The sequence below is a fragment of the Thermobia domestica genome, chromosome 1 (assembly GCF_964235325.1).
Source record: "Thermobia domestica chromosome 1, izTheDome1.hap1.1, whole genome shotgun sequence".
In the NCBI taxonomy this organism is placed as follows: Eukaryota; Metazoa; Arthropoda; class Insecta; order Zygentoma; family Lepismatidae; genus Thermobia; species Thermobia domestica.
This window is the reverse complement of record NC_137454.1, coordinates 334,128,848-334,151,196: the sequence shown is the minus strand read 5'-3', so window position 1 is coordinate 334,151,196 and position 22,349 is coordinate 334,128,848. Positions and strand designations below refer to the sequence as shown.

Below are 22,349 nucleotides of genomic sequence, written 5' to 3'. Positions count from 1 at the left end.
CACAACAAAACTAATAAAACTTTCTTTATTAAAGAAGTTGGCAGTCTTGGAGTTGGGGAAGGAAGGGAAAGGAAGATGTTCATTTAAAACAAGACAGTTTTAGGGTGGAAAGAAACGATTCGTATCCGTGCGAGTAGCCTCATCTTATTTCAGAGTAAAATATAGTCATTGCAGAAGCTATGAACTTCTTAGCCTTGGAGACCGCAGGAGATTGGGAAGGTTTGTCCCACCTGATCTCCCTCCAGTCGATTTCGTTGCTTCACGTGACTTGAAAACTGATTTTAGTGGGATTGGTTCTTGCTCCCTTCGATTTATCTCTTGCTCCCGGTGGCCAAACTTCCGACACTCTTCTCTTTCTAGAAAAGCGGCAATCGTGGATCTCTTCATGACTTTTCTGCAATATATAATAATTTAATATGCATTTAGTTCGTATATTTATGTAAGTTGGAATTAAGCGTTTTGAAGCATTTTTTTTTAAAAAAAAGAATAACATGTACTTACTTTTGCATACATCATAATAACCTTATTTTCAAATAATCCTGCTAATCTTTCCATTTGAGGACCACGGTGGATCAATGGTGTATCGCTCACCCCTGGTGAGTGGGACCTCTGGTTCGGTCCCAGGGTGCGCCAAGTGGACTGTGGAGAAATGGACTGTGGCGTGGGTTTTGTCGGGGTTCTCCCACTTCCTTCCATTTTCCTCATTGCATCATTTTATTTATTTGCCATAATTATGGAATCTTTAAGGTAAAAACTTTACTCATTCACTTCCATTTGAAACTCTACGAAACTAATGTCTTACCAGCATGTACTCTTAAACAATGTGGCATTTGATGTCCGCCATGTTGAATTTTATTTGACTCTGTATACCATGAATCTTCGAATCCTAGATGCCATCGAATCTAAGTCGCACCTAAATTTTGGCCTCATTATTTTTTTTTTTTTGAACAAAAATGTTCAAATTTAAGGCGCAGGAGGAATATGTACAAAAAAGTTCAATCTTTTTCGGTGTTTATTTAAACGTTTTTTACTGCTGTAGGGGGCATCAAAATTTGAATATTTGTAATACTGTAGCGTCCTCTGTTTACAATATTACATAAAAGTGCAGTATTGTATGTTTTACTTTAGCATATAAATTTTGAAATATTTCGTCTCTCTCGAGACAAAGGGCGTATCTCATTTTTTTCAACTTTTCCAGGAGACAATTTTAAAGATTTTATCTTCATTTATTCTGTCATCTTCTGTTTAAATTTAATTTAATCTCGTAAGTTATATACCTGAACGAAGGAGATTAAACTAAATTTAAAAAAAAAAAAAACAACATAAAATAAATATTGAGAAAAGGTTTAAACTTGTCTCATGGAAAACTTAAGAAAATAAGATACTCCCTTTTGTCTCGAGAAGGACGATGTGATAACCTGATGTAGTTCCATTTGAACAAATACAACTGAATGTTGGGTTAGGAACAATGTTAACCTTGTGATATTACATAGTATGCCAAACTATGTTTCCACTTGTTGATGTTTACAAAATTTCAGTCTTTTTTTGTGTACTAGTTTAAAAGTTACGAAAGCCTAGTAAGATAAATGGTCCATCCTGCATATACAAGAAAGTCGCTTGCCCCGAAACATCATTTCTTCGCGTATTATGAAAAGACACTTTGTACCCCAATATATATATATATAGTCTTTAGATGATGTTTTAGATATCATTTTCGGCTATATTTCTTTAACCATATTGTGTACCCTCGTGTTGTTGGTGGCATAATGAAAAGCTCAATTAGGATTTATTTCACTATCAATCTCAGCTGAAGAAGTGACATGGTGCTCGCATAACGTCCATTTTTTAGTATGTAAAATTTATTTTCAACTTATTTTCGTGAGAGTTGAATTTCTTATTTCAAACTTAAATTGTAATATACGAATTTTTGGCAGAGATGTACAGTCAGCGACTGTAAAAAGTGGAGGTTGGATACATAAGAAATGATAGCTTTTTCCAGTAGCAGAATAGTTTCACTGTATGTCTGATAGTTGGACAACCAACATGACAGCAAATACATGCCCGAAAACATAACATGCCAGGATATTCCTCCATTTGGAGGAAAAAGTATTACTATCTGAGAGCATCACTTAGAGAAACAACCACGAGATAAATCTGCAGAAATTCCATTCACTTTAAGATCAAAGAGATAGGAATTAAAGAAAAGGAAACGAAAAGAATAATACGCATCATGTAGACACCGAAAAAGTATGGAAAGCTAAACAAAATGAGAAAAGAAGGAAAGAGGGAAAGGAAATAGCAAAAGACATGGGAATAAATTAAATTTTAACACTTAAGGATAAACAATCTCCGTCTTTCCCCCTACCCCCTGTATTGTCTTGTTTTTCTCCCTTCATAGGATAAATCTCTTTCAGTATCAAATGCGAACATCAATTATATTGTTTATTTCCTTGAAAAAAAAATGCAAGTCAGTCTAGGCCGAGACTCGAACACAGAATCCTGAGAACGACAGTCACACACGGTACCCACTTATCTACATAGGCTCTATCAAGTGTGTTTATAATTCAACCATTACACGCGCTGTCATCAAGCGTGTTAAATCAGCCATTGACGGTGAGTTACTCCAGTTACACTTGAAGTTAGAATTTCATTTACGGCCTTTAGCTATCTACGGCAACAGGCCCCATGTTTTCATTAAAAGCATTTGTGCTGTAGATTAACATCAAGAATAAATTAATCTATTATGAATTATTGTCTTGGGTGCACCAACACACACACATACATCGTATATACGTATATAGAGATAATCGGATTGATTAAGGATTAAATGAGTTTTTTCGTAAATTTACGAAACGGGTCTTGAAGGACAGTAATGACATCTCGTAGCGTTGTTACGTAACACACGTAATATAAATAAAGCTTCAAAGCCAAAAGTTACAAGTTCTGCCGTGGCTAAGTCGGTAGAACGTCTGTTTCTTGAGTGGAGCAACGCGGGTTCAAATCTCGGCTGGTTCCTTTTGATTTTTCTTTTTCTCAAAATACATTCCTATATGTTTGTATTTGTCAATAATAATTGCTTTATTGCATTTTTTGTAGATTAACTTAAATTAGTGAGGTTAAGTAAAGTCAGGAAGGTTAAGATAAATATATGACTGCTTTATACGTGTGTGCAGTCCAGAGATGGAGTGAGTCAGTGGGTCAATGTGGGCAAATGTTGCGTCAAGATTTGTAAGTGGGTCATGGGTCAACAGGATGTGACTCACTGCGATATACAACCTACCGTGACTCACTCTGACCCAACTACCCATTCTGATCCATACTGACCCACTGATCCACTCTGACTTACGAACCCATTCTGCTCAGTGCATTGTAGACAGTTTCTTCTGAGCACTGGTGAATTTGTCTACCTTTTACTTTCAAGGTCTCCCTTTTTCTTCTTTTTTCATTTGTCTCTATTGAAGAAAGAATTTCAGGCACTCTTGCAGAACTTCAGGCAATTGACCATATTTGGAATTGTAATAATAGCAATAGGACTTACTTCTTGACTTTTCAAACACATCCTGCGAGTTTTTAGAGGAGCTAACTACTGGAGAAAAAAATGTGAATTACCTATAATGTACGAATAATTATATAAAACATTGAATATAACTATGTTTGTGTGATCGTCATGATCAAATTGCAAAGTCAACTGAAATGACATTTGGTATATACATAGTTAGGCCCTGATCTCAATATCATTTTTAAAACTCTTTTATTGGGAGGGAGCATTTTCTATATATAGGGTTGATTTCTAAAAATAATCGAAAACGATCAATATTACTTCAGAAACAAATTGAAAAGCAATTATTGAGAAATAAAAACTACAGTTTTATGCATTTTACATCTACTGCTTTTTATTATAATAACTGCTGAAACTTGTGTTTATGTATGGAGCGTTACAGCATAAGGATATCACGTCATAAAGTTGTGAGGAAAATTTACATAAAATTTTTACTGCAAGCTTAATTACGAGGGAAATTTTAAATTTGTACGGGATGCTTAATTATATGGACAATTTTAGACTTCTCTTTACTTTGGTCTACTTTACCTTGATTTGAGACTTTCAAATTTCATCCTATTTTCCACTGAAAATGTCTGTAAGTCAACAAAGAAATAATTATATATGATAATTAAAGTTAAATTCATCCAATTTGGCCCATGACAAACACTTTATCATTGTATATCGTAAAGATCAAATCCACCCGTATTGTAACAGAGCGGTGCTTGAGCGTTGAACCGTGGAAATTCAAACTCCGATTAGTGATAATTTCATAGCCTTGTTTTATTACAATTGTAAACTTTATTTAGTTTTAAAGAGAGCGTGGATCATGGGTCAGAGTTGATGACGATGGGTTTTGGCGGGTCGGAGTTGGTCACAAAGGTTCAGAGTGGGTCATAGTGGGTGGTGGGTCGCAGTGGGTCAGATGCTGTTGACCTACTTGACCCACTCCAACTCTGATTAACGCTTCGACATCTGGAGTAAATAAGTTCTGCCAGGGGACCCTTTTCCTTTCAAAATATATTTTGATATGCTCATATTTATTATTATTAATTACTTTCTTGCATTTTTTCCTACATTATCTTAGATTAATGACCGTGGTTTAGGATAGATTATATAAAGTGAAATACGGTTATGTATGTTTACACTTTCGTTTCTTTCTTTCAAAATACACTCCTATCTATTCACGTAGTCCAAAAGTAGGCATACACCTCTTCATTGATCAAGTATAACATTCTAGTTTATGAGTTTATTTGCTTCGGCTCTTCCGAGCTTAAGATGTAAGTAAAACACATTAAGAACAAATAATAAAGAAACTAAGTCTATCTGATGGATAACAATAAGAAATTATATAAAATGCAATGAACTGATCAGTACGGCACTGTAAACTTATTTTTGGGCCACCCTGTATATTACTAATAATTTATTTCTTGCATTTATTAATAACTAGCTGAAATACACACTTTTCGCATGGGTGAGATAAAATATCTATGCAAACAAACTGAACAACGACACGAAAAGATATCGGTCATTTTCTAATACTTTTACATATCCTGGTAAACGCCCCCTGTGACCCCCTGGTTCGAAATTTAAAAGAACGCCTCTCGCCCGCAGGCGATTGGCCTGTATTTGAAAATCAACGCCTCTGGAAGAATCAACATTCATCTCAGCGACCGTGAAAACTAAGGATTTGACACTCATATTGGTCATTTTGGAATATTTTTTTTTTATATATTTCGGTACCCCACCCCCAGGGTGACACCGACCCGCATACAATGGTAGCCTATTTTCAAAGTCATCGCTAATGAAAGTGTCACCATTGTTCTCAGCGACGGCGCTAACTATAAATTCAACACAAAAACCGGTCATTTTCTAATGTTTTTACATGTCTCGGTAAACGCTCCCTTCCCCTGAGAAACTGGTTCGAATTGAAAAAACGCTTCGTTCTGGTCTGGAGCCTGGATAAAGTATCCGTGACCAAAGTTTAGTAACTTTCGGTCAACTCGTCTGATTCCCAGGCCGCACACAGACAGACACACAAACAAACTCGTATTTCATACACAACAACAGATAACACAACCCAGAGCATTTTTTCTTTTTTACATAGCACAGCGTTCTTTGTCATAGAACATTGCTATGTTGCTTCCACGCAGTCAAACCTTCTAGTAAGTGCCTGAGGCAATTAGTCTTTTATACATAAACACGTGCGTTTGCCTCTTCTGTCGAAGTAATGTAATAGGTCGCGTGTACTGCTAGTACAGCTATTTTGTTGATGTATTGACCTTGAAGAACCAACAAATGGATTTTCATTAAGCCACGAGTCGCTTTTGTCCGTGAAGTTGATATACAGTAGAAATGACCTATTCATTATTAACCCGATGTAACATACTAAGATTATATTGGTTTTACCTGAACACCCACAAATTTGATGTAGCAAGAGGCCTTCCCACAACTGCTTCCAATCCGGCATAAATTTCACGGTTAACTTTTTGAATTATACACAAGAGTATCATTGATATGTTAGTGTTAATAATATTTATGGAACTAGCCAAGTTTTTAACTTCCAAACTGTGCCGTGCATAAAAGTCGGAAGTCTCATAGAGTGGTTTCATCCGTGTGTATGACAGATACCAGAGCAAAGATAGAAGTGATATCGGGAAGTGATTTTTTGCCATTGATTCTGCATCCAAAGAATAAGTCCATCTCATCCGTTAACTCCATATTCAAGCCAGAAGTGGTCCAAATTAGCTATTTTTCGTGTCTCGTCTCGTAAACGAGAAGAGACAGAACTCTTTGGGACAAGACGAGGCAGACTAATTGTCTCGTCTCGTTTTCGAGACGAGACGAGACGTCTATTGAAATGTCTCGTCTCGTCTCCTGTCTCGAAATTGCAAACACAGTTTTTGAATTTAAAGCACACACACAGCAAACGTAACGTTTCCGATGTTACTCGGATGACACATTAAGGTGTTAGAACATTGAAACCGTTACGTTTGCTCTGCGTTTTTTTAAAAATAAAGTTAAGTGTGATAGCCTTGTTAGCTGATTTTTATTAAATTATTTCTTCATGTTTAATTTTTCGGTTGTTTCTAGTGATCACTCCTTAATTTCCTACAGTAATTTGAGTCCGACATTTATAATTGAATTTAAGTTTTGGTTCCATCGCATTTTATTGTCAATATTAAAGTTGCCTTACAACACATTTAATTTTGACTGAGGAAATGAAATTTCTTCACGTATTTGTGAATTCGAACCCCTGCCCTGGATGACTTTTGTATGTGTCCTTAACCTTACTTTTTACAACGTATGTCCTGCACAGTAAAAAAATATCTGTGTTGATTCAACACCATTGGCGGAGCTATGGGGGGGATGGAGGGTATTGTCCCCCCCAACTTTTAGACAAAAAATGAGTTATTCATATTAATTCCACACTCGTCTAGGAAGTATTCCACAGGTCGAGACCGACCAAAAGGTCTGTTCCCCCAGCAGGCAATCCTAACTCCGCCCATGTTCAAGACAATGCGGTGACCCAACGTGACTACCACTTTTTGTGTTAAATCAACACAACACACGGTGTTGATTTCGGTAGTGGGAGAAAAAAAGGTTAGCTGCAGGGAGATTTGAACATGGATTAGCCAGTTAGAAGTCGAGCGTCTTATCTAATTGGCTAACTCATCAGACAGAAAAAAACACTTAAAACATTATAGAGATAAAAAAAAAATGTTGCTGAACACTGAACACAAAGTTACTCTCACGACATATACCATGATTTAATTACTTTTTCAATGGTCAACTAAGAAGCACATTTCCCTATTCCTTTCAGTACCCTTTCTGTAGTTTTATTTTTTTAAGCCACTGCAAGACCTGGCGACGCGACGGCCAAAACATTTTCTTTCATCGCGCTTTTGTTATTATCTCTGGATCCAATCATAGCATCGCTATTACTAGCGTCAAGTCATAATAGTAAATACGGTCGTAATTGGAATACCCATCAAGTTCCATTTTTTTTTTTTTTTTTTTTTTTTACACTTTCACTGTCAAAAACATTCTTATATGCAGCCCTGCCCACGGCGAGCAGATAGTGGAAACTCTCCTCGTGAACGCTCACGAGCATTCTACGAGCAAATACCATTGTTCGTGCTTCGTGGATCTTCGGGTTTTGTCCTTAGAGGAGCGGAAGTGTTGTCAACCTTGGCGGTAATCACTAGCTTACCAAAAAAAAAAAGTATGTATGGTAACTGATTGCCATTTAGTGTAAAGTGTTTTTTTACAATGTGGTAACCGTTAATTATAGACAATACAAACTTGTAACAGCAATCAAATGATAAACTATGTACGTTCCTTTTCTTCTTTTTTCTTTCCTTTTGTTAAAGAGGGATGTGGGTTTGTTATATCCGAGTGTGGGTTTGTTATATTATGTTGTTTCGCTTTTTAGGAAAAGAGATAATCTGTTGATAAGAAAAAACTGTAGCACTTGATTGTAATTATCTAAGTATATCTCCAGAAAATTAGCTTATGCATGTATGTGTGTACGAATAGGCTTAGCAAGGGGTTGGTTGTGGAGATTAGAAGCCACAATTACACTATCAATAGGAAGAATAGTATTTCTTACTCCACTTTTAAAGTTACTTTGATCGCAAAGAATCAAACAAAATATTAAGAGAGCCAAAGAGATTTTCCATTTTTAAGTGTGACCGTTAGTGACTGCAATTAGTTTTTTTTTTTTTTTTAACAAGGAGTGTCTTTTTAATAAGGAAAAATGTATTGTCCCTGGCTGGTTGCTTGCCGGTGGCTTGTTAAAAGTGAAAAAGAATGTTAAATCATTTCAACGACTGAAGCTACACGCTTGTCTTTCTTCGATAGTTACTGACTGATTTTGAAAGTCACAATGTTGTAGGCCTACTGTAATAGCGTAGGCCTACTGTAATAGCGTAGGTCTACTGTAATAGCGTAAATTCGAAAGGAAACGTTCCAACTGAATGATACGAACAATTATTCCCAATGTCTTGAACATGAAACGTGGGTTGCACGGATAACGCTTAAAGTAGGCTGGACTGCACTGGAATTTCCTTCCGGCAAATTAGTGTTTGGTCGAAACTCGGTTCTTCTGTGTAATTGTCTCTTAACAACATTTGAACATTTCTTTTAGATAATAATAACTAACTAACTCTATGGTCTATGGAACCCGAAGGTTCAATGCCGCGTTTACAAAATATTTCCACTAACTTATGTCCTTAGCCAACTGGATCCAGTTTCTACTCTGTACTCTTATTTCTACAAGATCCATCTTAATATTGTCTTCCCATCTACGCCTAGGTCTTCCTAGTGGTCTTCTTCCAATTGGGTTTTCAGTTAAAATTATGAAAGCGTTTCTAATTTCTTCCATTCTGGCTACATGGCCTGCCCACCTGAGCCTTCTACACTTCATAACCCTAATAATGTTAGGTGAGCGGTATAAACTATGCAATTCCTAGTTATGAATTTCCTCCAATCCCCATTTTCATCCCTCTTTGGTCCGAATAATAATAATAATAATAATAATAATAATAATAATAATAATAATAATAATAATAATGCGTATTATTATTATTATTATTATTATTATTATTATTATTATTATTATTATTATTATTATTATTATTATTATTATTATTTTCAACCTCCCGTCGTTCTCCTATCAATCTAGCAACGAAAGGCGTTTACAACTTAGCAAACGTGAAGCGAATGACAAATTACAGACAGAGTGCTAATGTAATACAACGTCACGAATTGTGTAAGCAAGCTAAAAAGGTCTGATTTTTGCAGTCGTTTTTACGTCTGTAAGCTGACATGTTTAATATTAGTTTCTTTCTTTCTTTCTTTCTTGTTCATTTGTTAGTTACTTCAACGCTAACTGTAACCTCTTATCATGCGTCTTCCTCAACCAAAAAACGTACCAATTTTATTTCCTGCAGTGTTTTCGCGTCACTGCTTTCGAAATGGGGAGGGGGAGAGCACACCTGCACATTTCACGCTTGCGTCTGCTCAATGCTTATCATCGTGCGAATTTCTGGCCAGGCTTGGTCATAGGTTTTTTGCCATCATGTGTGGTTGGCAACACTTATCGGATGCAGTGGAAGAAGCGAAGCTAGCAGCACCTGTGCTCACCTGTTCTTATCTTCGCTCGTGCCCGCTCACGCTTTGGCTCCGGGAGCCAATTCATGGACAGGCCTGCTTATATGGCTATTATCATATCTAATATAAGTGTGTTAGGACTTGGAAACGATTAGTGAAATTTAGGAAAATCACGCCGCCATTTTAAACCTGTCTTAAGACCGCCTTTACTATTATGATTGTCGTGTGCAATTACTAACTCCAGTATCGCAGTAGACATGCCTATCTGACTTGACTCGCGGTTTTAGAGAGTAAGGTAGGTTGTACGGAATACTATTAAAAAAAAAAAAATAGTGAGTCGGTATTGAAATCTTGAACACGTTCAGGAAGGCCTGTTTCAATTCAGTTTGGCATTTTACTTCGTAGGAGCTTTTATTTTCAGTTGTTTGCCACCCCCTAAACGTGCCGCCTTACTCGCTCCTAACAACAATCAGTATCGTCTGGGGCCAGTGCAGTCACATCGAACTTTACTTGTCGTGTTAACATTACTTGACATTAATGTCTTCGTTTTCGACGTATCTATGAGCAATATATATTCGTGTATTCGTGCCGGTAAAACAAATTTCAATGTTTCAGAATGTTAAAAAAAAAGTTCAGGGTCGAGGAGCCTCAAACCAGCGGCGCAAATCTGTCTTCAACATTGGGGGGGGGAGGCAGGGGGACGAGGAAGACCGTTTCCGTATTTATTCCACATACCGTATTATCCGACATATCATTGCAGGTAAAAAGTAGGATCAATCGGCAAGAAGAACTGCAGGTTGTGTCTGTTTTTGATGCTCTGGACTCTATCGCCTAGCACGCCCGTCTACACCATGACTCATACGTCTATCATTCAGTGCAGGCACGTATTCAAGTTTTCTTTTCGGATGGGGCAAAACACGAATCCTCCTAAGCACTTAATTCTAATGTTTCAAAATTATCGATATTATTATTATTATTATTATTATTATTATTATTATGAATAATAATAATAATAATAATAATAATATAATAATAATGAAACAGTTCTGTATTTTTCTTAAACTTTTTCTTACTTTTCATTTATAAACCGCTTTACTTTAAACAAACTGCATTGTAGCACAAACAAAATCAAAAAATATTTTTGAGACACATGTAAGGAAAACTGTCTGCTACGTATATCACATAAAAGTAGCAAATGGCAGTAAGTGTATCGTCCTAATACATTAACGTCATAAACAGAACGGAATCGAAATTGTAATCCCATTTAAAAATTTTCTTTAACTTCACCTGGTATCAATGGCATTACGGTATGTTCTTAGATTTATAACAACATATTGCCCACTGTTTGGACACTGCCTCAAAGTAATCAAAAGAACCCAGTGTGCGAATTAGATCATTCATATTGGGTGGATAAAATTAGGCAACAGGACGTAGAGTTTGAAGGTAAAATAATTCAAAATAAGACAATAATGCAGGGTGCGAAATCATTTGAAAATGGTGGGGGGGGGGAAGAAGTTCAGCGATCCATACTAATGCTTCGTGGAGCCTCCAAAAAGTTGAAATTTTAATGTATTATTATTATTATTATTATTATTATTATTATTATTATTATTATTATTATTATTATTATTACTAGTAATAATAATAATAATAATAACAATAATAATAATAATAATAAATATTCAAACTAGTCGACATTATTATTTAAAAATGCTTTAATGTTATTTATTCATTTAACCAAAATTGATAACATATCTACTGCGTTTAATATACACTTCGGTGCGTATGGTCCAGGGTTAGAGTCCCGTGGGACCACAGTACCCTTGTGTTTACCATCATATTGAAGACTGCATTCACGAAAATGCGGTAGAGATCTATAAGCCAGAAATAATAGTCCCTGAGAACCGATGTCCTAACCAAACATTAGAACTACTAACTTGAAGCGCTTTACCTGGCCAGCCATAGATCCCCATGAGCAGTAGAGTCAGAGCATAGTTTTTATTATTTATGAAATTCCCCTTTCTTCGCTAAGTATTTAGTGTTTCAGTTTGGTCGCTCAGATATCCGGTCACTTATGTAAGTCTAAATAATACTATGTATTTTATTGTATTATTAGCAAGAATATATTATTATAAATAACAGATATGACTTTAATACAAATACTTGATAGACAACAAAAAACCGTGCTGCCTCAGTGGTTGAGCGCTCACCTCAGGTGCGTGGAATCCCTGGCTGGATCCTAGCTCGCGCCAAATTCTGCTTGTGGTATACAAACAATTGTGTGTGGGTTTTCTCGGGGTCCTCCCGCCTCCTTCCACTATCTTAATCCACCATTATTATCTATCTCGTCATGACCGTCTTCCTTAGTTTTACTGAATATTCGTAGGACGTTAAACCTTAGAAAATGAAAGCACAAATACAACAATACGATTGATTTGCTTATTTAAATTTAGTGTCCCTTTTCAGCAGCGAAGCTATGAGATGTGGACTTACAGTTCAAGGTGGAATCGTTCAAATTTTTGTAAGGCGCTTCCACCGGGAATCGAACCCGGGACCCCGTGCACCGAAGATGGTGCGCGAATGCAAGCCCGTAGACCAGCGGAGAGAGCCACAATAATACGAGTAATGAATGATTGTGTTACTGCATTTATAGACCTAAAATATAGTTTGCAATAACGTATCTTACCTTAGAGGAAAAATGTAAGAGTAAACTTCACTTTCTTTCCGTGTGTTACGAGAGTTGAACATGTGACGGCCAGAAGAAACCCACGTATGAACAGCAGTAACAGCATCCCATAATTTTAAAGGAGATCCACTGAGTTTAATTGTTAATAAAGATTGAAAGGTACTCGCCAACATACGGGTTCTTTCGAAACTTTTAATATGAACAACACTGAATCCACGTTCACAGGTAGCAGTTGATAATGGCACAGTACGAACTTTCCGCGTTAAGTCTTTAAGAACTTGAAAATCATTTACTGACTTAGAACTTGACTTGTACTCTCTCCATTCTGACACTGTAGAACCCCCGTTTGGTCTAGTGGCTAGCACGCTTGACTTCGGTTAACGTGGTCCTGGTTCGATTCCCGGTGGTATACAGTTGAACGACCAAAGTGGTCGGATTCCATTATAATCAGTAGGTTCACGTCTCCTTTAGCCTAGCAGGCATAATCGTGGGACGTTAAACTAAATCAAACCAAGCCATTCTAACACTGCAGTATCAGGATTTAATCCAAACAGCTTCTTTATATAAGTCTATGTTACCGTATAAACCACTCATGTTATTACGATCTTTATTTTCAAACACTCAAAAGCACTTTAGGACATCATTAGAAGGAAACCTTTTTTCCACGTCTTCTACTAAACCCTGGATTACCTGCCCCCTTATTTGATCAAACTCACTATCATCACTCCCTGTATCAGACGCTTGTCTGCAGTGCACTAATACAAAGACTTTGGTAGACATCATCTTTCATACGCATTTCTCTCAGAGCTTGGATTAAGGATTCAATTCTTGCTCTATTTCATTGTACGAAACTGGTTCCTTTTGCATCGTTTTACTAATATTAGACAGAATGGACGCAATATTCAGAAGAAAACCGAGCAATAGAATGTTCTTTTTCTCCAACAGATTTTTTTTTTTTTTTTGTAAATACCACTCAGTTTAAAACTATCTCTGTTGAAATGGTCAGCATTTTCATACCCCAAAAGTAGGAATTGCATTATACAACAAAAATATGTCAAGACTGCAAATAATACATGCTCCACATTTGAAATCCAACGTATGTGAAACAATCTTCTGATTTTTAGCATTCCTGCGGCATCTGTGACTGTCGAGATACTTTTAAGTTTTGCAGCTGTATGAAGTTCGCCTAACAAATATTCAAAGTTGTGAATAGCATTCACAACATAAAAAACACTTTAGATACAAGATCCATTTGATGTGCCATGTAGTGTACGCTAATTAGGCACTGGTCGACATTTCTTCTAATTTGGGCAGCAACACCTTGTTTCTCCCAGTAAACACTACATCCCCGTCAGAACCAAATCTAACAAGCTTTTCTTTCAGATTAAAAATATATCATATTCGGAAAACGCGTGAATAATTTTCTCTTTTGTTTACTTCTGATTCCATGGAAGAAAAACAAGAAAGTAACCCATTCATGGCAACAATCGAAACTCCTCAAGTCACGTCACCAAAACGATTTCAACAGGTATTCACAAAGTGGTTTGTCACCCGAAGAGGAAGAAGAAGTGAACGAGGGAATGCTAAGAGTGGTACTTGGCCGAAGCAGGTCGATGAGAATAGAGGTTATACAGCGCCGAAGACCATCGAGCATCGGAATTTTCTACAGGCACTAATTTATAAAAACAACAACAATGGTTATTTTCTTCGTCCACATATGTTACATATAAAAGCAAGTGCTTATCCGCAAACCTGTTTGTAGGTTCGTCAACTGTTTAAGAAATTTTGCCAATTTTGCACGCAACTGGTACGCTAGAGAATAAAGGTCTCCATCTCGTCACAACGAAACAGCCGACAAAGTTAAACACCTGATATCTTTACAACTAAACTACGTTTTTGAAAAACAGGCATGCATTCAAATTTATTGTTTGTTTAAAAATTTTCATTATAGACCTACTTATATTTTCATATTAAGGTGTCCCCCCTTACATATTTTGGTGGGGGGGAAATGCAAGTATAAAATTTTTGGTGGGGGGAAATCCCTCCCGTCCCCCCGGGATTTCGCACCCTGCATAATGTATTACCCCTCACACACAAATATATGGGTGGACAAACACCGTGCTCGTGGGTTTTCTCGGGGTACTCCCGTTTCCTCCCACTTTCTTCATTCCACCATTTCATTCATTTCTCATTATCACCGTCTCCTTTAGCCTCACCGGGATAATCGTGGGATGTTAAACTTAAAGATTTCATTTCATTTTCATTTCAATATTTTATATAATAACTCATATATTACACATGATTCAAACATTTTTTCCCAGTAGTTAGCTCCTTTAAAAAGTCACAGGCTGCGTCTCAAAGCTAACTAATAAGTCCTATTGCTATTATTACAATTGCAAATATCAATATCTAAAATTGCCTGAAGCACTTTTTTCAATAGAAAAAAATGAAAAAAGAACAAAAAGCATGGCTTGAAAGCAAGACGTAGACAAATTCACTAGTGTTTGGAAGCTGTCTGTAATCCACTGAGCAAAATGGGTCGGTGGGTCGTAATGCGTTGTTAAGTCATAGTGGATCGGTGGGTCACAGTGGGTCCCGGTGGGTGGTGAGTCGCAGCGACCCCCTCCATGTCTGGATTGCACATACGAGAAAGCAATCATATATATGTGTTTTAACCTTCCTGACTTTACTTAACCTCAATTAATTTAAGATAATTTACAAAAAAAATGCAAAAAAAAAACAACAATTATTAATAACATATATAAAAATATAGAAATGTATTTTGAGAGAAAAAGTAATCGGTGTACTCGAAACTCGAACCCGCACTGCCCACTCAAGAACAAAAAAAAAAACACTTTACCGACTTGCCCACACCACAACTTGTAACGTACGGTTTTGAAGCTTTATTTATAGTGCGTGTGTTACGTAACAACCGTACGAGATGTCATTATTTGCGAGGACTTCCTTCAAGACCCGTTTCGTAAATTTACGAGATAACTCATTTAATCCTTAATCAATCCGATTATATGATTATATATATATATATATATATATATATATATATATATATATATATATATATATATACAACACATATAGATATATATACGATGTATGTGTGTCTGTGTGTTGTTTGTGTGTGTGTTGGTGCAGCCAAAAGATTATTAATTCATAATAGATTAATTTATTGTTGATTTTAATCGACAGAACAAATGCTTTTAATGAAAACATGGGGCCTGTTGCAGTAGATGGCTAAAAGCCGTAAATAAAATTCAAACTTCAAGTGTACCTGGGGTAACTCACCGTCAATAGCTGATTTAACACGCTTGATGACAGCGCGTGTAATGGTTGAATTATAAACACACTTGATAGAGCCTATGTAGATAAGTGGGTACCGTGTGTGACTGTCCTTCCCAGGATTTTGTGTTCGAGTCTCAGCCTAGACTGAGTTGCGTTTTTTTTTCATGGAATTAAACAATATAAATGATGTTCGCGTTTGATACTGAAAGAGATTTATCCTATGATTGGAGAAAAAACAAGACAATACAGGGGGTAGGGGGAAAGACGGAGATTGTTTATTAATAAGTGTTAAAATTTAATTTATTCCCATGTCTTTTGCTATTTCCTTTCCCTCTTTCCTTCTTTTCTCATTTTGTTTAGCTTTCCATACTTTTTCGGTCTCTGCATCATGCGTATTATTCTTTTCGTTTCCTTTGCATTAATTCCTATCTCTTTGATCTTAAAGTGAATGGAGTCACATCCCGTTGACCCATGACCCACTTACAAATCTTGACGCAACATTTGCCCACATTGACCCACTGACTCACTCCATCTCTGGACTGCACACACGTATAAAGCAGTCATATATTTATCTTAACCTTCCTGACTTTACTTAACCTCACTAATTTAAGTTAATCTACAAAAAATGCAATAAAGCAATTATTATTGACAAATACAAACATATAGGAATGTATTTTGAGAAAAAGAAAAATCAAAAGGAACCAGCCGAGATTTGAACCCGCGTTGCTCCACTCAAGAAACAGACATTCTACCGACTTAGCCACGGCAGAACTTGTAACTTTTGGCTTTGAAGCTTTATTTATATTACGTGTGTTACGTAACAACGCTACGAGATGTCATTACTGTCCTTCAAGACCCGTTTCGTAAATTTACGAAATAACTCATTTAATCCTTAATCAATCCGATTATCTCTATATACGTATATACGATGTATGTGTGTGTGTTGGTGCACCCAAGAGATTAATTCATAATAGATTAATTTATTCTTGATGTTAATCTACAGCACAAATGCTTTTAATGAAAACATGGGGCCTGTTGCAGTAGATGGCTAAAAGCCGTAAATAAAATTCAAACTTCAAATGTAACTGGAGTAACTCACCGTCAATAGCTGATTTAACACGCTTGATGACAGCGCGTGTAATGGTTGAATTATAAACACACTTGATAGAGCCTATGTAGATAAGTGGGTACCGTGTGTGACTGTCGTTCTCAGGATTCTGTGTTCGAGTCTCAGCCTAGACTGACTTGCATTTTTTTTCAAGGAAATAAACAATATAATTGATGTTCGCATTTGATACTGAAAGAGATTTATCCTATGAAGGGAGAAAAACAAGGCAATACAGGGGGTAGGGGGAAAGACGGAGATTGTTTATCCTTAAGTGTTAAAATTTAATTTATTCCCATGTCTTTTGCTATTTCCTTTCCCTCTTTCCTTCTTTTCTCATTTTGTTTAGCTTTCCATACTTTTTCGGTGTCTACATGATGCGTATTATTCTTTTCGTTTCCTTTTCTTTAATTCCTATCTCTTTGATCTTAAAGTGAATGGAATTTCTGCAGATTTATCTCGTGGTTGTTTCTCTAAGTGATGCTCTCAGATAGTAATACTTTTTCCTCCAAATGGAGGAATATCCTGGCATGTTATGTTTTCGGGCATGTATTTGCTGTCATGTTGGTTGTCCAACTATCAGACATACAGTGAAACTATTCTGCTACTGGAAAAAGCTATCATTTCTTATGTATCCAACCTCCACTTTTTACAGTCGCTGACTGTACAAGGCATGGGCGCCCGAATGGGAGAGCAGGGTGGGGCCCGAGCCTCCGTGGCTCACGAAAATGTATTAAATTTCTCAATACTTTCTTAATACAAATTAAAAAAAGCATACAAAACGTAATATAGCAACCAGGGAGATGAGCCCCCGTAGAAAATTTTCTTCGGGTGCCCATGGTACAATCCGCGGCAAAAAACCTGCAACATGAGCATATAAGTTTATTGTGAAATGACGAAGTCTTTTGCTCCAAAATAAGTGTGCACGGTAGGAGGCCGAGGTTTATCCTGGCGTGATTCGTTCCACTTAGAGGTTATGTTCATTCCCTGTGCTGTTAGGTGTAGTTTCACAATAAACTTACATCCTCATGTTGCAGGTTTTTTGCCGCGGATTGTACAAGGTGCTTCTAAACAGGCTCGCAACTAGAGGGGGGCAAGGGGGCCTGGCCCCCCTAAACGTTTCGTGGCCCCTCCAGATCTCAACACAAAAGCACAAATTAGATATGTGCAAGAGAATGTTTAATGACTTGGCCCCCCCTCCCAAACCTCTGTGGCTGGTTGCGGGCCTGCTTCTAAATGAATATCCAGGTTTTAATGAAGTGTATCTTCTATTACCTATACAATACAGAAATGAAACATACCGTAAAAGGAACGATAACTGAAAACAGCCTTTTGTCACAAAGTACAAGTATTCAATGTGGGACCCCTTTGTGACACGGCACACTTGTAGTCTGTAGTCAGTTTCTTCCCACACTAAAACTAGCATGTCTGGTGTAATATGTTTGCTCCACCTAATAGATGTGGTCTTTCGGAGTTCTCCTTGCCCAGGCATGCCGTATTTTTAAATTACGTGTACCACATTTGAATGTTCTTATCCGAGGAGGATCACATTCATACTCCCGCCGAAAACTATGCTGTTCTGCAGTTGCTGGGCTACACCTTGTGAATTCCAAAAGATTGTGTGCTCAAGAATCGTTGCTATCTTTACAACTAGCGCTGTGCTACGACGGAGTTACGAAACACTTGCCCTTCTTTTTAAGATATGTTTCATTTCTATATTGCATATGAAAGAGAAGATACACTTAAAGTAAAACCCCGATAATCATCATTTAGACACACTTTGAAAGTAGTTAGTCTTTTCTGCTCATTTTTCTAAAAGTTGCTGGCATTTCCCGAACATTTAACAATTCCCATAATAATCCTGACGGTACAAATTGTTAAGAATATTGGAAATATTAGCAATTGAAAGATAACGCCATTTGAAATACAATACGTAACCAAATATTGTCGGACAAACAAATTTAAATTTGTTGTCCATATAATATCTAATAGTTTTACAGCATAACTACCTAGATACAAATCAGCTTAAAATTTTCCTTTGTACTCACCGTTAAGAATAGTTATTTTAAAACGAAAGAAAATAGATATGACTTCCATTAATATCGGCTTCAATAAAGTGCTAATGTTTTGTGTCGTAATGCGTATAGAACTGCAATTTCATAATAACTGGATTATGTATTGCAATGGCTCATAGGTTCACTATAGAAAAGATATTTAATTACTCCAGTTATAATGGAAGTTTGATAGAGATATAGCGAAAGTGGATAGAGGTTTTAGTGCTAAGTTTGCGAATGTGACGGTAACACTTGTGAATATTGGGAATCTATTGTCTATTCACTTGATGTCATCATTGATGGTAAATCTGTATCGCAACGTGTTTGCTATTCTGTTGTCATCCATTAATTTCAGTGTGTTTCCAGCAGCGATTTACAGTTTGAACAATACCCTTGAAGCTTGTGTTGAAAGTGGAAACTGGAATGAAATTGTACAATGTGGGCTAAAAGTTCCAATGGGTTATAACTATTAGTAACTTTTTTTTATTTATTTATCATTAATTTCCATTTTTACATTTATTTGTAGAATATAATCTCTGGTAGGTGTCTGCCATTATGAGCCTCAGAGATACGGGTCGTGTGTAGCATATGATTCATGACAAGGTCAACAAGCATGATCACACCCTACTTGATTGTCTTCTTTGCGCTATGTGAAAGATAAAGTTTATATGAACAAAACAAACAATACAGCAATTCAACGACAATATTCGTACAGAAATATGGGCACTGCAACCAGAAGTGTTTACCCTGTTCATCTACCTATACACTAGCCCCATCTGCCGACTTATGCCAATGTCTTCGGAAATACAGCTACCTGACAGAATTGCAAACATGGCGAAATTGCGCACATCTACCTTATATTTTGCTAAATATCGGTTCTCTGGAATTTATAGACTAAATATAACTTTTTTAAATATGGGGCAATGGATGATTGAATTTCGTCACTTTCGGTGTAAACAAAATTACATTATTCCCAAAGTTAATTTTACTGTTCCAAACACTCTTTTACATTTATTTTCACGCAGATACCTTTTCTTATCTCCTTGTCATTAATTCACTTATTCTCTAAATCACAAACTTCCAACTTTGTTTACTTAGCTTCCCTTCGTAAACCTTGTATGATTTACGCTCCCTCCTTCGAGTTCGATGATCATACGTGCGTTTTGCTTGAGGCCTTCTGTAGTTTCAAACCTCAACAATAATAATTCTTAGATCTTCAGTAATAATAATAATTTGCTCTTACTGGATAAAATGTTTTTGAAGTTCATGTTGAATAGCATTTTATGGTTATTTTTGCTCATGAGTAGTAATGAATTCTATAATGAATTTTAATTTACGTAATTGTTTAGTTTTCAGTGTTAGAAATCTTCAATAGGAGTAGAAAAAGACAAGATGTTGTGACAAGTGTTTGTGAAGTTTGCTAAAGCTAAATTGCAAATGGCAACTTATTCATGACTTCACAATTTATATCTGTCAGTAGCTTGTGCCCCTATGCTCACTCTTCACTGCTTCAAGGCTGGAAACTACTCCTTTAAAGCTTAGTCCTTCGGAATTTAAACTAATTTTATAACTTTCTTTTCCATTATGAAGTTGATAGGTGGTATACTGGTGGAATTGTAAGGCGCTCACTTCTTTGCGATGGATTCCTGGTTTGATCCCAGGCGAAGTGAGTTCGTAGTGTACAACATCGTGTCCGTATCTCTTTCTCAGGACTCTCCTATCTCCTCCCTCATTATCATTCCCCCAATTACTCGTATATCATAACCATTCACTCTTATTAATTATCCGTTTGTTTTTGCCTGAAAGACATAGCTGCGGAACATAAAACTAGAAATTTTATTTCACTCACAGGTTAAAGCAAAACAATCATTTTAACTTTTCTATATCATACATTTTCTTAGAATCCACCGGAAAAAAATTGTCAAAAATGTTGTCTGAAATATGTCTTGCTTTATCCACTCATTGGGACCCTTCTTGAATTAAGATGCAATTAGTTGTGACAAGCAGAATACCCGTTCTTCGCACGGGAAGAATACGTATCATTTTGCACATAAAGTTCTGAATTTGAATTTAAACTGCATCGGAAGTGTTACTGTTTATCTCAGCGACCCTGAAAACTATGTATTCGACACTAATATCTGTTATTTTCAATCTTATATATATAATATCCCTCCCTCAAGTTGCGAGGCTGAATTTGGATTTAAACAGCATCAGAAGTGTTACTGTTCATCTCAGCGATCCCTAAAACTATGAATTCGGCACTAATATCGGTCATTTTTTTATCATATATATATATATATATATATATATATATATATATATATATATATATATATATATATATATATATATCCCCTAAGTCGCACCGTCAAAGTGAAATCATATAAACCATCCCAGGTACGAACCCTGTCCGAGATACGAAGTCACAAACATAGTAACTTCCGTTTTTATAGAGTAAGAGAGTCATGACTGTGGGTGGAGATGTGCTAAACACATGTAACACTGTTAAAATGTTATCCTGCCATAACTCTTTGTGGGTTGCAAAATTAAGAAATAGCTACTTTCCGAAAATCCTGTAAATTTCATTTTTGTAGATTTATTAGTAATGTGTAATATCGTCTTGAAGTGCCATGTAGTTTGAAATGTAAAACACAGTAGTTTATGTAAGATAACCCTCAGCCTTCAGATAGTGCAGGCCGCATTAACAATTTCATGGAGCATTACACTATAGTGCAGTGTATAGAGAATTATTTTTAATCGGTTTTCGTGATAACCTTTTTCACTGTTAATATGTTTAGAGACCGCCCAAAAAATCATTATGTTTCTTTCAAATCATAGTATATGGGAGAACATGGTGAAAATTCAAAACCACATTCAACATCTATCTTGTATGCCATAGAGACCAGCTTAGCCGTTCGCCGTGAACTCGACGTGAGTCGCATTGATAGCATTAAATTCTGCAGTTGTTAAAATTTATTATTTGAAAAAGGTATGGGCCGTAACAAAGACCTCTGCAGGCCACATATGGCCGTGGGCTACGAGTTGAAGCCCTCTGGTTTATATAGACCTAATATTCTTATGCTTCAATGTATCGTAAAGTTTTTCCTTATGTGTTGTCATTAGATTTATTATTTATTCGCAGATCAGAGATTGGCTTACGTTGGAGGAAGAAATGTTACGTCAACAAACAGTGACTGTAGGAGATTTGGATGATATTCGTCAAGTCCTCGACAAGCAGAAGGTAAGTAGGTCTTGCAGTTTAATTTGCACATACATTTATAATTATTACTTTCATTTTCATCATTTTACATGGCATGCATGTAAAAATTGTATATACTTCAGGTTAACATTCAAAAATCCAGTCATTGTTAATCCGGTTTCTTCAGATTTCCTGCATGGAATTCGGAGGACATTTTCAAATTTACGAAGTTGACATGACACTGTTTCCTAACATTGAATTAAAATTCGAAGGATCTTTTTTTTTCTTTTTAATAAAAATCCAAAGGAACTTGTATTTAGTTGAATTAAAATTCTGCAGAACTATTTTTATTT

At 36.3% G+C, this 22,349-nt stretch overlaps 1 protein-coding gene across 8 annotated transcripts in view; it reads left to right on the top strand.

Annotated features, from left to right (window-relative positions):
• Dys (Dystrophin) overlaps nucleotides 1-22,349 on the top strand; it is a 1,830,839-nt gene that overhangs the window by 902,988 nt on the left and 905,502 nt on the right. For all 8 annotated transcript variants that reach the window (XM_081729421.1, XM_081729456.1, XM_081729463.1 and 5 more), the window contains one exon: nucleotides 21,940-22,038. In XM_081729421.1, the coding sequence (XP_081585547.1) occupies nucleotides 21,940-22,038 (99 nt within the window). The remainder of the gene's footprint in view (nucleotides 1-21,939; nucleotides 22,039-22,349) is intronic.